This window comes from Alligator mississippiensis, chromosome 1, assembly GCF_030867095.1.
Source record: "Alligator mississippiensis isolate rAllMis1 chromosome 1, rAllMis1, whole genome shotgun sequence".
In the NCBI taxonomy this organism is placed as follows: domain Eukaryota; kingdom Metazoa; phylum Chordata; order Crocodylia; family Alligatoridae; genus Alligator; species Alligator mississippiensis.
Genome location: NC_081824.1, coordinates 254,506,523 through 254,523,760, shown reverse-complemented (window position 1 = coordinate 254,523,760; position 17,238 = coordinate 254,506,523). Strand labels below are relative to the sequence as shown.

General features: G+C 47.1%; 1 protein-coding gene across 2 annotated transcripts in view; it reads right to left on the bottom strand.

The window, feature by feature from the left end:
- PROS1 (protein S) overlaps positions 1–17,238 on the bottom strand; it is a 61,103-nt gene that overhangs the window by 29,582 nt on the left and 14,283 nt on the right. For both annotated transcript variants that reach the window (XM_059720511.1, XM_059720512.1), the window contains exons 5-7: positions 16,133–16,255; positions 13,769–13,900; positions 7,674–7,799 (exon numbers count right to left, since the gene is read on the bottom strand). In XM_059720511.1, coding sequence (XP_059576494.1) covers positions 7,674–7,799; positions 13,769–13,900; positions 16,133–16,255 — 381 coding nt within the window. The remainder of the gene's footprint in view (positions 1–7,673; positions 7,800–13,768; positions 13,901–16,132; positions 16,256–17,238) is intronic.

Genomic DNA, 17,238 nt, shown 5'->3' with positions numbered 1-17,238 from the left:
GCAGAGAGTCACATTTTTTAAATAATACTTTATTTTTCATTTGAATAAGCAGTTACCCAATGCATTACATAAAATTAATAAGGCAAAACAATATCCCATGCTGATTAGCAACCCCTTTGTCCGAAGAGTTTAAGGAAAACAGCTAAATTAGCACTTCAAAAATATCCAAGTATCAGTACCACATGACCTGTGGTATTTTGCAAGCTGCAAAACAGCATGAGTATTAGCAATCAATTACTTATTAAAACTTCTGTGTATGCATGGATGTGAGGACCTATAGCATCTCTTCATCTTTGGGACAACATGGCTTATGGGGGTAATGTAGCTGTACCAAGGAATCTGTTGGTGTCCAGGATCCAACTAGATCCTTTCAGCAACAACTAAAAGTGAAACAGAATATCTTATGTACCATACTATGGTGTTTCCAGTGCCAATAGGTGGGAAGGATTTCTGGTGTAATATCTTTTACTGGACCAACTGCATAGTTGGAATAAAGTTAAACTTTCAAATGCAAGACATTCTTCATTATTCTGACCTGATGAAGAATGTCTTGCATTTGAAAGTTTGTCTAAATTTGTTCCAACCATGCAGTTGATCCAATAAAAGGTATCACCCCACAGGAATCCTAGCCATTCATGTCACTTCTGGACCATCATGGCTACATCATCACTCTAATGCCACCATTGGGTAGGAATAAAGTCTCAGCTTCTCCAAGCATGTAACAAACAGATTTTCTCAGAACTCTGGCATTTTGCACCTTGCCAGGACTTCCCACATGAATATTGATGAATTGGCCCCTGTTGACCGCCAAGAGTTGCACAATCAGAGAATGTTTGCCACTTACATGTAGCATGCTTACTGGCTCCTTCAGGAATGTAAACTCTAAGGATGTGACATGGTTCAAGAATCTCATTCCCTGTAGTGCAGCTCCTACTTTAGACATGTTCACATGCCCATATCCCACTCCAAGAGTAGCATCTCTACGCCATCACCACCACCACCACTATGAGACTGAGAGTTCACTTGCCAACACCAAAATGTAGCAGGCTGAACTCTCCAGCTTTTAGATGGCTCATTCAGCAACATGAATCTGTACTGTCCCTCAATCATGTACTGTGGTGTCAGTGTCAGTGTGAGCTCCTAACACAGGTCTATGAAGATATGCTTCATCCACTAGAATTTCTGGTCATCTCTTGTCTTCTAATATAACACAGTCTTGCCAAAACATACTATTTCTTCTGCTCCAGAAATGCTGGTATCCCCATGAAGATAGTGCATCACATGTACAAAAATCTGTCTTGTATGCTTCATCCATGTTCCAGGGATATATTTGGTAGCCGTGTTGGTCTGAGACAAAAAGAAATGCAAAAATCTAGAACTCTTGGTTCAGAGATGATACTTTTTATTAGACCAACTGAGAAATTGCAAAAAAAATTTACATTTTTCTGCAAGCTTTTGGGCTCACACACCCTTCATCAGGCTCCGGAAAAGTTCAAGATGGTAAAACATCCCCATATGTAGGAAATAAACATCATTTTTGCACAGAAGAAGTTGAAGCTGGAAATCTGTCCCTTGGAGTAACTCATGAGAGTGTCTCATGGACCTAGAAGGACAGATTTCCAGCTTCAGTTTCCTCTGTGCAAAAATGAAGTTTATTTCCTACATATGGGAACTTTTTACCATCTTGAACTTTCCCTGAGCCTGATGAAGGGCATGTGAGTCCGAAAGCTTGCAGAAAAAAATATATATATTTGCAATTTCTCAGTTGGTCTAATAAAAGACATAATCTCTGAACCAAAAGTTCTACATTTTTGCATTTCACCCATGTTCAACACCTTTGCACGTTGCTGCCAAAACGGCCTTCCTGCATTATTTCTTGAACAATGGCATTACAGGGCTGCATTCAGGAGAAGCTGCTCCAAAGTCTCCATGGTTCCACCCACTAGTTATATATGCACAAAAGTGAGCAGCATACTGGGCTGACAAAAACTCATGGCATGTTAAAATAATTTCCATCCTTGGGACTATTAAGGAAAGACGTCCTACAGTGCACCACAGACTAGTTCCTCAAAGGCCTACATTCTGCATAATTCTAGGATTTTTTAATACTCTTCAAGAAATCATGGTATCATATACCAGTACCAGTAAGCAAGAGGTGGATCCATGGGAAATGCGCATTCTCCATGTTAAACTAAAAAAATGTGGACAGGGAAAGTGCTCTTTCCCTACCTCAGGCTCATAAGCATGTGAAAATACATGTCTAAACAGTGCACGAGAAGCTGTGCACCAGAATGCACAGTTCATAAGCTATGCACCAGAATGCACAAGTACCTCGTAGTGCAGACATCCCTTTCTTATTTAATTAGATGGCTCCATGACTTCTTCGGAAGAAACTCCCTATTCAGGGAGAGCAAGGATATATGGAGCTGAAAGAATGATGTAATCGGGGCCCTGACCTCTGTTACTCAGAGTGAGGCCAGGCAGCATTACAGAGCTGAAACCTGATACAGGCAGCTGAGCCAAAGCCAGCTGCAAGGAAGTAAGTAGCCAGGGGCCACACGGGTGTGAGTGACTACCTGGGAGCAAGCTCCAGCAAGCTAGTAAGGTAGTGGCTGCAACACAGCTGGATAGACTGTGGCCTACTGAGGAAGGAGTTGGCAGGAGGCCTGCTAATTAGCAAAGGAGACATCCCTGTGCCCCATTAGGCAGAAGGCAGCCTGGTAGCTGAAAGGGGGAGAGCTAGGCAGAGGATTTAGGGGGAGAGCTAGACAGAGCTCCTGGGCTAGAAGGAGAAGTATAGCCCAAACTGTGATAACAGAAGGAGTATCAGGAAAGCAAGTCCCAGGTAACTGAGCTCTGAGGCATGGGAGTAGCTGAAGGAGGTCAGTAAGGATGCCTGGTGAAGGTGCCTGCGGGTAAACTGTGTGTGGGCTACAGCAAGGGACAGAGAGACAGTGAGGAAGCCTGAGAGCCCAGCAATAAAGAATTAGAGATCTCTTCACTGGGAAAAGGGGTAGACACCTGTTTCCTCAGGGAAGAGATCTCTAGTTCTCTGTTGCTAGACTGGGAGCATGGCTCTTTGAAGGCAGTCTCCCACACACATCATTGTTAACATCAAGGCATAGCAGGTAAGGTAGGAGTGTGCGCCAAGTACCAGGTGCCAGCTAGAGGGAAAAAGACTGGGATCGGATGCCAGGGGGCTACAGGCTGCCCAAGACACCCGAGGCCTTGCTACACATGATAGACTTTTGAATCAAGTGAACCTGTGCTAGATCTAGCTCATTCCTAAAACATCATCTGGGCTAGCTTGAGCTATCCTGGAGTCTGGTTCTGCAAAGCATGTGGAAATTCTGTCTGGCATGCAGAGACAAGAAAGGAAAGTGCTAGCCTCAAGCTCTTCCTAATTTGCAAGGATGTTTGTGGCTCCAAAGGTATGGAAGGGAGATGGGCATCTTTAGTAGCTATCACAGGGTAGAAACATATGTCACAAAACTAAAGTGGATCAGCTGTGGTGGCATGTGTCCCACCACCACTGATCCACTTTACTGGGCAAAATGCAGATTGCTCATTGTTCTGCATCAGGCATAGGCCCCATGTGGAACAACAGACAATGTGTCCCCCTTAATTGGGGATTTCCCAGCTCCCTGCTTGCCCTGCACTTCTTTGCAAGGACCCACAACAACACATGCTTCACACAGCACAGGTCAGCGCACCTCCCATTGTGGAGGTATGGGGTGGCATGGAAGCTGAGGAATTCCTGGCACCCTGTGCTCCATGCTGAGACCTGTGCCAGGTCTCATGCCAACCCATACTTTACTCAGAGGCATTGGTTCATTGCAGGTCCCAGTGTGGATGCACATAGAGCCCAGGATTTCTCCAGTTCATGTGGGTCCACACCCAGACCTGTGTGGACTTTCCCTGCTTATGGAAACGTGCCCAGGAGATCCTGGGGTGAGTCTTCATTAGCAGGGAACTCTATCTTTCCCAACCTAGAGAGGCTCCCCAAGATTCTCCAGGGCACATCTCTCTAAGCAGCAAAAGCTGGGTAGGTGGCCTGGGGCCTTGAGGGGCCCAATCCTACCCAGTGTGTGCAGAAAGAGGCTCCTCAAGTCTCCAGAGCATTTGCCCGCAGCAGCTGGAGTAAGCAGGCAGCTCCAGGCTGCTTGCACTCTACTGCCACAGGGTAAACAGATGTCACTGCAATGAAGTGGCACAATCTATTACGTTCTTTTTTCATGTCCACTGAAAGGCACACCAAAGGGTAAGGACATCTATTTGCTCACCATAAACATTCTTACAGTGGCACAAATGCAAAGTCAGATGACATAGTTTCTATCCATAGACAGCCTCGCTGGTGGGACCTGTAGAGGACCCTGCCTGGATTTTATAGCTGTGTTCCACCAACAGGTCCCTCAGAAGAAGAAGATCACACTACAGCACATTGTGCTGGTGGGGACAAATAGGGAATCCCTTCTCCCTCTCTTGTTACTACTGCAATATGCAAGTGTGTGTGTCAGTGTGGGTGTGTGTAAAAAATGATTTCTTTAATCCACTGGATTTAACTGTTCCATCTATAGTGAAAATACATGTCTAACTTCCACAGTTCTTGTCCAACAGCATAAATCCTTAGGCAAGGTTTGATGACCCACTTAATGTAGTTATAACCAGGTCTGAAAACTTAGCAGCATTATGACTTTAGCAGGAGTTTAGGCCTTGTTTTGTTGTTAATGCCTTTGATCTCAGAACTCTCAAGATCCCTATTTCAGAAGAAAACTAAACCCAAAGGTGTGTAGGATGTGGAGATGTGTTTTAGATTTGTTTACTGAAACCATAATGTCCTTAGTATCCTGATTTACACGGTTCAGAAACATCCACAAGAATATGTCAGTATCCTCCTTGTAACCTTGTAGTAAGGAGATCAGAAGTCTGTGTGTTCAATCTACCATCTTATAAAGTTATCACATTAGAAAGCTGAACACAAACCCACAGAGCAAAATTCTTCCCACCACCTAAGAACTACTTTTAAGTTGTGTTTGTATGGATAAAGAATAAAAGTCATTTTGGGGGTTATTGTACAGAGTTTGTGGCAATCTGCAAAAATGAAAAATTTCCTTCTAAAATGAAGTCCTACAAGTTATGCTTTTCTTCAACAATTGGAATTTCATGATTTCCACAGAATATATAAATAAAAACATGCCGGTGGGAAGAATGAAAATGTACCATGGGTCATAACTAGAAATAACCATAAATATTTAAAACAAACATCAGCTTACATGTGTGAACACTTTTTTTTTCTTTTCAGTGGTTTTTCACAGCTTTACTACTACTTATATATGCCATTACATTATGAATAATTAGGGTACTTGTCCCTGTTAGGACTCTTCCTAAATACTCATTCCACTGAAAACTGTTCACAAGAGAACATTTCATAAGGGAAGATTTCATAGATTTCATAGACATTAGGGCTGGAAGGGACCTCAGAAGAACATCGAATCCTGCCCCAGGGGCAGGAAGTCAACTGGGGTCACAGGATACCAGCAAGATAAGCATCCAAATTTCTCTTGAAGTCACTCAATGTGGGCGCTTGAACCACCTCCGAAGGCAGGCTATTCCAGACCATGGAGGCTCGGACAGTAAAGAAATTCTTCCTTATGTCCAGCCTGAAACGGTCTTGCAGTAGTTTATAACCTTTTGACCTTGTCATCCCTTGGGGTGCTCTGGTGAACAATCATTCCCCCAGATCCTGGTGAACACCCCTGATAAACTTATAGGTGGCCATCAGATCACCCCTGAGCCTGCGCTTTTCCAGACTAAGGAGCCCCATAGCTCTCAGCCTGTCGTCGTAAGGTCTGTTTTCCTGACCTCTGATCATGCACATGGCTCTTCTCTGGACTCTCTGAAGCTTCTCCACATCCTTTTTGAATTGTGGGGCCCAAAACTGGACACAATACTCCAGCTGCAGCCTCACCAAGGCTGAGTACAACGGGAGAATGACATCCCAGGATTTGCTTGAGAAGCATCTATGGATGCAAGCCAGCATTTTGCTTGCTTTAGTAGCTGCAGCATCACACTGAATGCTCATGCTCATCTTGTGGTCAATCATGACCCCCAAGTCCCTTTTCATCCATAGTGCTAGCCAGCGTAGCACTGCCGAGCCTATAAGGATGCTGCAGGTTTTTCCTCCCAAGGCAAAGAGCCTTGCATTTTTCAGCATTAAACACCATCAGGTTCTCATCCGCCCATTTCCTGAGCTTGTCAAGGTCAGCCTGGATGGCCCTCCTGTCCTCAGGTGTGGATGCTTTACCCCAGAATTTGGTATCATTGGCGAACTTGGCCAGTCCGCTTCTGACTCCAATGTTCACATCATTAATGAAGATGTTGAACAATATAAGTCCAAGGACAGAGCCTTGGGGGACCCCACTGGTCACAGGGCACCACGACAATTGACTTCCATCAATCACCACCCTCTGGGTCTGACCACAGAGCCAATTCCCCAACCAGCGGATCGTGGTGGACCTGAGGCTGCAGTTGACCAGTTTTATCAAGAGGTGATCATGGGATACCAGATCGAAGGCTTTTTTGAAGTCAAGATATATGGCATTTATCTCCTCTCCCTTGTCCAGGTGATAGGTCACCTGGTCATAAAAGGAAATGAGATTGGTCAAGCACAACCTACCCGCAACAAACCCGTGTTGGCTATCCCTCAGGGTGTTGCCGTCGGCCAGTCCATTAAGAACGGCCTCTTTAATAATCTTTTCTAAGACCTTGCCCAGGATAGAGGTCAAGCTGATGGGCCTGTAGTTTGCCAGATCCACTTTCCACCCTTTCTTGAAGATAGGTACCACATTGGCCCTCTTCCAATCTTCGGGCACTTCACCAGAGCGCCAGGAGCTCTTGAAGATCCATGCATGGGGCAGATCTATGATGCTAGCCAGCTCCTTGAGCACCCTGGGGTGCAGATTGTCAGGGCCGGCTGACTTGAAGGTGTCCAGCCTCTCAAGGTGTTCCTTCATGAGGTCAGCATTGATGGAGGGCAGGGAATCTCCCTCACCTAGGCATCCCTGTCTCATAATGGACATGGGCGTCCCATGGGACTGATGAAAGACCGACGCAAAGTACCCATTTAATAGGTTGGCTTTTTCCTGGGCATTGGTTGTCAGTTGTCCCATCTGGTTCAGCAGGGGTCCAATGTTGCCCTTGCTTTTCCTCCAGCTCCCCACATATCTGAAAAAGGACTTTTTATTGTCCTTGATACTTGTAGCTAGTTGGAGTTCCATCACAGCCTTGGCTTTCCTGGTTCGCTCCCTGCAGGACCAGACCAGTGCGGAATATTCCTCCTTGGAGGTGGATCCCGTCCTCCATCCAGACTGTCCTTATACAACTCATCCTTCTAACACAGAGTTCTATGAACACAGGGAACACTGTATAGACTGATAGATAAATAGTATATAGACAGATATATATAGAGAGGTCTTGGGTGCCAAAGAAAACCTTTTGAGAATGAATCTCCCCAATAGTTAATTTACATCTTTGTACAAAAAGCAGCCTGACTGAGGCTGAGTCACTGAGAAAATGAACATTTGAGACTCACAGTGATTAAAAATTGAGGATTAAACTAATACAAGAAAGTTGCATACTTTACAAAGATGATGATGATTAAAAGAAAATACTACCTTCACAGTTCTTTGTAGTTGAATTATATCTGAAGCCCTCCGCACATACACATTCATATTTTCCAGGCGTGTTCTGGCACTTGGCTGTTCCACAGATGTTTGGCCGTAACATACATTCATCCCAGTCTATAAATACAGAAGCAGTATTGAGAACATGTTCTCTCAGGAAATTCTTTACTACCACCTGCTCCAAGACAAGGAGAAATAAGGCTGAAAATTCTGGTATGGCTTGTTAGGTTTGGCATGCTGTCAGACCAGAGTCAATATTGTAAGTATTGTAATAGTGACTTCCCAAAGGATTTTTCATATTCATACTCTGTAAACTCTTCTCTCTAAGATACCTGATCCTTTTCCTTGGATCTATAGTACAATGTATGCTAGAGGTGCACCAATACATTGATCCAATATAAAGAAAAGTGGCTGTATTGGATAATGGCCTGATGGGGCTGATCATTTGGCTGATAAGTACCCGTGCAGCCGCAGCGCAGCACTCAGGCAGCGAGGAGTACAGCTGGCGGCATGGAGAGTTGTCTCCAGCTGGTAATTCTGGTGTGGTGGAAAGGGAGGGAGGAGGGAAAGGACATGAGGGGGGACAGATCAATGCCCCCACGGTGAGGAAGGCAGCAGGGGCAGGCACTGCCCAGCCGGGGTGGGGGCAGGCCAAAGCAGTGGCTCATGAGAGGGGGGAGGTGGCTCCTGCCACTTCTTGCACCCCAAGAGGGCACGGGGGGGAGAGGTGTGTGCCCCCCAGATCTGTGCAGGGTAGGCTGCAGCCAGAGCCGTGTGGGGCTCTTCTCAGCAGGGGCTGGGCTCAGAGTGGGTGCTGGTGGTGCTGGCAGGATGCTGCATCCACCACAAATTTCACCACTGCTCCACTTGCAGCGCCGCCATCACCAGCCACCCGGCGCAGCCTTGGCTCAATGCCTCACCTCAACTGACGCGCTGGGAAGAGCCAGGGCTGTGCCGGATGACTGGCAGTGGCAGCATACAAGCAGAGCAGCAGCAAAATTTGGGGTGGATGCAGCATCCTCCTGGAGCCACCGGCACCCACTCTGAGCCTAGCTTCCGCTAAGAAGAGCCTCGCGCAGCCCTGGATGCAGTCCGCCCCTCCCCGCACAGATCCAGGGGGCACACCCCCCAACCCCTGTGCCCTCCCGGGGTGCAAGCAGCAGCATAAGCTGCCTCCCCACTCACAAGCCACTGCTCCTCTGCCCCACCTGGGCAGTGCCTCTCCCTGCCCCTGCCCCCTCCCTCACTGTGAGGGGCATTGATCTGCCCCCCCATGTCCCTTCCCTCCCCTTCCACCACCACACCGGACTTAGCAGCTGGAGGCAGTTGTATCGGAAATCAGATCGGTATCAACCAATATGCCTCCTTAAATATCGGCTATTGGCCCCAAAAATCTCTATCGGTGCACCCCTACTTTATGCAGTCTTCACTTATATCAGTAAATCCTTTTTCTATTGCTAGTGTCATGTAGTCTTCTAGCTTCAGAAGGATAACATGTTTGACAAGGTCTCATCTAGAAACGATTGCACAATCTAGCTCTAAAGAATGAAATAATATGTATGAATAATCTCCCTTCAATAACAAATAAAAACATCACTGGTCTGTATTAGTAAGACCCATATTTCAGCAGTATTGTATCTGCGTCACAATGTCAACTGTTATTTGTTTCACAGACTTTGAGGGTAAAAGGGACTATTGGGTTGTCTAGTTTGGCTTTTAGTATATTATAGAATATGAATTTTAACGGCGTCTTTTTTTTCTTGGGTTTGTTTTTTTTTTGGCTGCCTTTTCATCAGATATGTTGCTTAGAGGGTACTAACCTGTTTTTTGGTAAAACCGTGTCTTCCAGAAAGACAAAAAGAGGTGGGAAATCTATCAGTGCCTGTAAGAGCACTTCATTATAATCAAGTCATCCCACAATTTTCTTTTGATGAACTCAGTTGACTGAGTTAAGTTTGTTTCAAATTGTTTCTACCGCTCTCCTTTTTGTCTCAACATTCTATATATATAAAAGCCTTAGTCTGTCTGTCTGTAACGCTTTATTCACACTCTGATTGGCTGACTGAAACAACCAATCAGAGTGCTCCAAGAGCATTCTGGACAGAAGCCAGTGCAGTTGAGCACCACCATGATTGTGGGGACACAAGGGATGGGGCGGGGGGCAGTGAGGGGGAGAGCGAGGGGCAGCAATGGACACAGGGGACACAGGGGACAGAGCAGAGGCAGTGAGGGGATGAGGGGGGACGAGGGCCAGCGACAGACCAGACAGAGCTGGGCGGAGGCACGGCCAGCACTGTTGGCCTCACCCCCGCACCCTCCCTGCTCTGCTCCCTGCAAGCAGCAACCAGTTCCCCTGGCACACGGGGATGGACGCCGGGGATGGGGGAGGGCACACAGGACTAGAGGCAGATCCAGTCTTGCCACCTCATCATGGGGGGAACGGGCCCGGATGCAGGGCTCAGTCCCCGCCCACCCCCTTCTCCCCCCATGACAGCAGGGACTGGCAGTGCAGAGCCAGACACACCAGAGGGGGAGGGGTCCATGGGGCCAGAGGCAAATCAGCAGCAGCTTGAGGTGTTGGGTGGCGGTGCTCCATCCCCACCCCATCATTCTTGATGGGCAATTGGCTAGTCCTTCTTTAAATGTTGACACCAGAACTGAATTCCACTATCAGTGTACACCAGTATTCCACTATCAGTTTCACAAGTTTCAGACACAAAAGTAAAATCACCTCCCTGTTTCTGCTGTGTCCCTGTCACAATCCCAATATTCATAATATCCCTTCTGTAAAAGCAAAAATGTTGTTGAGTTGTTTATCCACTTTGACCCTTCATCTACATTTCACAGTCATTGTTCTGTAAGATATAGTCCCTCATTCAGAACCACAAGAAACTGTTAGCCAATCATCTATTCAGCCTCCACAAAAGAAGACTTAGAGGGGATCTGGTGGTCATCTATAAACTCACCAGAGGGGACCAGCGGAAAATAGGTGAGGCTCTGTTCCCCTGAGCACCACCTGGGATAACAAGGAATAGCAACCACAAATTGATTGAGAGCAAATTCAGGTTTGATATCAGGAGGCATTACTTTACTGTTAGGGCTGCTAGGCTCTGGAATAGGCTCCCAAGCGAGGTGGTACTCTCCCCTACCTTGGGGGTCTTCAACAGGAGGTTGGATAGATATCTGGCTGGGATACTATGATCCCAGCACTTGTTCCTGCCCAGGGCAGGGGGTCAGACTTAATGATTTCTTCCGGTCCCGTCCGACCCTAGAAACTCTGAAACTATGAAATTGTAATGTCCCAACATGAACACTCTCTCAGTTGCCTGGAATTTCCCTGAAAACTGTATACCCACAAAAGATATGCAAAGATATGTGGACAGGCAAAAAGATATGCAGACATGCAAAAAGAGTCCCAGCAAAAGATAGCCTGAAAACTTGGCTTTTTGAGTTCTATAACAAAGCTATCTCTACCACTAAATGCAGTTAAACAGAAAAGTTTTGAATTGCAATGAAAAGCAATTTTAAGAAGAGGCAAACTCTTTTCTTGCTAAAATAGTAGTAACAAACGTTTCTTCAAATTATATGAATATATATATTTTACCTAAAATTTTATCCCAAACTAGGGAATTAAGGATATAGTCAATGGAAAAGACATTTGAGCTACACCTCTCCAAGTATTTATGGCATTTCAAGGCAAAATAAGCCTCTTTCTTTAGAAACTGCTAGGGCTATGCAAAATTTCGGCAGCCATTTCGGCATCCAAAACACTGAATCCAAATTGAAGTGGAAGTCACCAAAAAAGCTCTGAAATGAATCAGAAGGTTCTAAAACATTTCAGAAATGTTTCGGAAAATTTCGGAGATTCGGAGCTGGGCTTGCAGGAAAACAAAAACTAAGAGGGAGGGGGAAAAGGTGGGGAAAGACTGCTCTGACATTGACATCTAGCTCCCAGTTCAATTCCCAAGCTCTCTGATCACTTTCCCCAGCTCTTTCTGGGGGGGTGCAGGCACCTGATCTGTGCACAGCGTTTCAGCAGGTTGCTGCTGCAGGCTAGAGCCAGCGGCAGCCACTTGGCACAGCCCACGCCACGTACCAAGTAGACTGAGGTGCAGCTGCTGGCCCCAGCCTGCAATGGCAACCCGCTGAAACCCAGCGCACAGATAAGGGGGCCTGAACCCCTGAGAAGACCTGAGGGGATAATCAGAGAGCTGGGGAATCGAACAGGAAGCTGGGGAAGCAAACTGGGGGCTCTGGGTCCCTGCAGCCCCAGATCTCTGCTTCCTGAAGAGCTAAGTCGCCCTGCCACGTGACCTGGCTCTGCAGGGACCAGAGATCTGCACCAGAGTTTCCCTGCTGTTGTTGCCCATCCCCATGCAACCCCATGTTGCTGGGGCAGCGTGGGGTGGGCAACGGTGGCATGGAGACCCCCAGTGTGGATCTCTGCTCCCTGTGGAGCTGAGTCGCGCGGCAGGGACCAGCAGGCTTGCTTGCTGCTCTGCGCTGCTTCCCTGCCCCGCGACCCAGCATGACAGGGATCAGAGATCTGCGTGGGGGTCTACTCTCCTGCACAGAGGGCAGCAGCCCTCCCCCAGATGAGCCACCCACGTCCCCATCCTGCACGCTGCTGGGACCCTGCCATCCCCGTCCCTGAGCCCCACCTGGATAGGTAGGGCTGTGCGAAGCTTCCCTTGCAGCCCATTCGAAACAGATTCGGAGGAGATTCCGCAGAGCCAAATCTCCAAAATAGATTCGGCCAAAACAAAACTAGAAGGGAGGAATAGGCTGCAATTGGACCTAGACAGGTTACAGGGGTGGGCGGATGAGAACAGGATGGGTTTCAACACTGAAAAGCGCAAGGTGCAGCACTTGGGGAGGAAGACCCAGCAGCATACCTACAGGCTGGGGAACTCCCTTCTCATCAGTGCAGAGGCAGAAAAGGATCTTGGAGTCATTATTGGTGCCAAAATGAACATGGGCTGACTGTGGGGACATGGTCAGGAAGGCCAACCACACCTTGTCATGCATCCACAGATGCATCTCGAGCAGGTCCAAGGGGGTGATCCTCCCCCTCTATGCGACACTGGTCAGGCTGCAGTTGGAGTACTGCGTCCAGTTCTGGGCACCGCACTTCAGGAGGGATGTGGACAACATGAAGAGGGTCCAGAGAAGGGCCACTCGCATGATCAGGGGTCAGCAGGGCAGGCCCTACGAGGAGAGGCTAAGGGACCTGAACCTGTTCAGCCTCCACAAGAGAAGGCTGAGGGGGGATCTAGTGGCCGTTTACAAACTAGTCAGGGGAGACCAGCAGGCAATGGGAGAGTCCCTGTTCCCCCGAGCACTACCAGGAGTGACTAGAAATAACGGCCACAAGCTGGCAGAGAGTAGATTCAGGCTAGATATCCGGAGGCGCTACTTCACAGTCAGGGCAGGTAGGATCTGGAACCAACTTCCAAGTGAAGTGGTGCTGGCTCCTACCCTGGGGGACTTTAAGAGGAGGTTAGACAAACACCTTGCTGGGGTCGTTTGACCCCAGTACTTTTTCCTGCCATGGCAGGGGGTCGGACTTGATGCTCTGCTCAGGTCCCTTCTGACCCTACCAACTATGAAACTATGAAAACTATGAAAACAGGACAGTGATCCAAAACACCAAAACAAATTACTGTCCTCCAAAACGTCCGAATCCAAAACCGAATCGAAACACAGCCGTTTTGCAGAGCCCTAGAAACTGCATATAATTAATTCATTACTATTTTCCCTCCTAATTGAGAAGAATGTTATATGACCCTGGTAGTCTAGAAACTTGGCCCAAGGCTTGCTACAACAGCTGCACACTGGACTCATTCTAGTGTGTATTACTCAAACCCTGGGTTTTGTGAACTAGCTAACTCTTCTAGTTCAGCTAGAAAAACTTAGCTGGACCTATCAATGGGAATCAACTGTTACTAAAATGCTGAATGTGGTTCAAAATGGAAGAGATAAATGTAAAGGGACACTAGAAAATTTAGCCAGGACTACATAGCTAATCTACAGTTTGCAGACTATTTATCATTCATGTGCTGATATTTGCAAGTGTTTCCTTTTACCTCTGCAGTCCTTCTTATTTGGAAGCATGTAATAACCATCTTCACAGAAACAGCGGTAGCTTCCATGCAAATTAATACATGTTTGACTACACCCTCCGTTTATATTTTCTTGATCTTGACATTCATCTATATCTAGAAGGAATATAAAAAACAAAACACTAAAGCTTATTCTAGGAAAGGTTATTTGCTGGCTTACGTATTTAATAATATAGTGCTGGTAAACAATGCTTCAATAAGGCTGTGCCTTAAGGAAACGATCCTTCGGGCACAAAGCAAGATGATCCCCGAGCGAGGCAAAAGAGGGAAAGGGGCCAGAAGGCTTCCCTGGCTGACCAGAGAAATCCAGGGCAGCCTAAGGGACAAAAGGGGAGCACATAAAAAGTGGAAACAGGGAGAGATCACCAAAGATGAATATACCTCCTCTGCTCGTGCTTGCAGGGAGGCAGTTAGACAGGCCAAAGCTACCATGGAGCTGAGGATGGCAACCCAAGTAAAAGACAACAAGAAATTGTTTTTTAGATATATAGGGCGTAAAAGGAAGGCCCAGGGAGGAATAGGACCCCTGCTAAATGGGCAGAAGCAATTGGTGACGGACAGGGGGGACAAGGCTGAACTCCTCAACGAGTTCTTTGCCTCAGTGTTCCTAAGTGAGGGGCACGACAAGTCTCTCACTGGGGTTGTAGAAAGGCAGCAGCAAGGTGCCAGACTTCCATGCGTAGACCCCGAGACGGTGCAGAGTCACTTGGAAGAACTGGATGCCTTTAAGTCGGCAGGCCCGGATGAGCTCCATCCGAGGGTGCTGAAGGCACTGGCCGACATCATTGCAGAGCCACTGGCGGGAATATTTGAACGCTCGTGGTGCATGGGCCAAGTCCCGGAGGACTGGAAAAGGGCCAACGTGGTCCCCATTTTCAAAAAGGGGAGGAAGGAGGACCCGGGCAACTATAGGCCAGTCAGTCTCACCTCCATCCTTGGCAAAGTCTTTGAAAAAATTATCAAGGCTCACATTTGCGAGAGCCTGGCAGGACAAATTATGCTGAGGGGAAACCAGCACGGGTTCGTGGCAGGCAGATCGTGCCTGACCAATCTAGTTTCTTTTTATGACCAGGTTACGAAACACCTGGACACAGGAGGAGGGGTGGATGTCGTATACTTAGACTTCAGGAAGGCCTTCGATACAGTATCCCACCCCATACTGGTGAACAAGTTAAGAGGCTGTGACTTGGATGACTACACAGTCCGGTGGGTGGCGAATTGGCTGGAGGGTCGCACGCAGAGAGTCGTGGTGGATGGGTCGGTTTCGACCTGGAAGGGTGTGGGCAGTGGGGTCCCGCAGGGTTCGGTCCTTGGACCGATACTCTTTAATGTCTTCATCAGTGACTTGGACGCGGGAGTCAAATGTACTCTGTCCAAGTTTGCAGATGACACAAAGCTATGGGGAGATGTAGACACGCCGGAGGGCAGGGAACAGCTGCAAGCAGACCTGGACAGTTTGGACAAGTGGGCAGAAAACAACAGGATGCAATTCAACAAGGAGAAATGCAAAGTGCTGCACCTAGGGAGGAAAAATGTCCAGCACACCTACAGCCTAGGGAATGACCTGCTGGGTGGCACGGAAGTGGAAAGGGATCTTGGAGTCCTAGTGGACTCCAAGATGAACATGAGTCAGCAGTGTGACGAAGCCATCAAAAAAGCCAATGGCACTTTATCATGCATCAGCAGATGCATGACAAATAGGTCCAAGGAGGTGATACTTCCCCTCTATCAGGCGCTGGTCAGACCGCAGTTGGAGTACTGCGTGCAATTCTGGGCGCCGCAATTCAAGAGGGATGCGGATAACCTGGAGAGGGTCCAGAGAAGGGCCACTCGTATGGTTAAGGGCCTGCAGTCCAAGCCCTACGAGGAGAGACTAGAGAAACTGGACCTTTTCAGCCTCCACAAGAGAAGGTTGAGAGGCAACCTTGTGGCTGCCTATAAGTTCATCACAGGGGCACAGAAGGGAATTGGTGAGTATTTATTCACCAAGGCGCCCCCGGGGGTTACAAGAAATAATGGCCACAAGCTAGCAGAGAGCAGATTTAGATTGAACATTAGGAAGAACTTCTTCACTGTTCGAGTGGCCAGGGTCTGGAACGGGCTCCCAAGGGAGGTGGTGCTCTCCCCTACCCTGGGGGTCTTCAAGAGGAGGTTAGATGAGCATCTAGCTGGGGTCATCTAGACCCAGCATTCTTTCCTGCTTATGCAGGGGGTCGGACTCGATGATCTATTGAGGTCTCTTCCGATCCTAACATCTATGAATCTATGAATCTATGAATTTAGTTATTAGAACAACAGTTCTCACAACTGTCAGAGTAGGGAGCATACCTTCTTCACATCTCTCTCCTTGCCATCCTTGTTTACAAACACAGGTATAGGCAGCTTTCCCATCTATGCACTTTGTGTATCCATTTTCATTGCATGGCAGAGGGGTACATTGATTTGAAATTTCTGTGGTATGATTGAAAAAAAGTAAAAGTTTATTTTTTTAAGGTGCTTTCCCTAATCTTGCTTCTTTCTCAACAGAACTACTGAAGACAGAAAAAGCTTGGTACAAACATCCATATAGCAATGTCGTTGGGCAAGTCACCTCAACAGTAACAAGACTCTCCCTCCTCCTGCAACTAATCCAAAACAGTATTATTTGTTATGTATCTATAATATTTTGCCTCCATCAAAGACAAAACTATTGTGAGACAAATGGTTCAAGAAACTGTTACACAAAACTTCTTGCTACTTAATATATCTACATTTGTAATAGTGGCAGGATAGAACTAAAGAGCTTTTGAGTGTTGTGTTTAAGTCACAAAAAATGGTTTCAGTTCAGTTCTTATTGGACCACTGTCTAAATCACTGATTACCACCCCAAATATATCAGCAAGAGTCTTGGCAGAAAGGGTAAAGGTCAAAGGGCACAAAGACTAATTTCTCTTGTCATGCTAAATATGGAACATTTACAGGGAGACTTGCATCCCTATTGCCTGTGCCATGGATAAAAGAAGCACTTTATTTTATGCTGCTGTGCTGGAATGCAAAGAGAGGCTTCATTTCCTCCACTCATTCTTTATGTTTTATTTTTGCTTGTGAAAGCTGCCTTTGGGAGAGTACTGGGATCTAAAGTGTCATGTTTTTCCAAAGGTGAAAAAATCTGCTGTGTATTTTTCAGCCTTTTGCGTGTACACATGCTCTGATGACCTAGGAGAATTCTCCTTGGCTTGTTCTCCTGGTAGAAAAACTTTCCTAGAGATCCCTGAACAGACATCTTCAGGCCCTTGAATGCTGAGCCCCTGATGAGCAGAGTTTGCGGTGCTAATTTTGTGCAGCAAGGAGGTCCTTGTGCACACATCTCAGAGTGCTCTACAAACTCCCTCAGTATGTCTGGAGACAGACTGCAGCACTGCTTGGGCAGTCCTGATTTGCTGCCCCAGACTGCT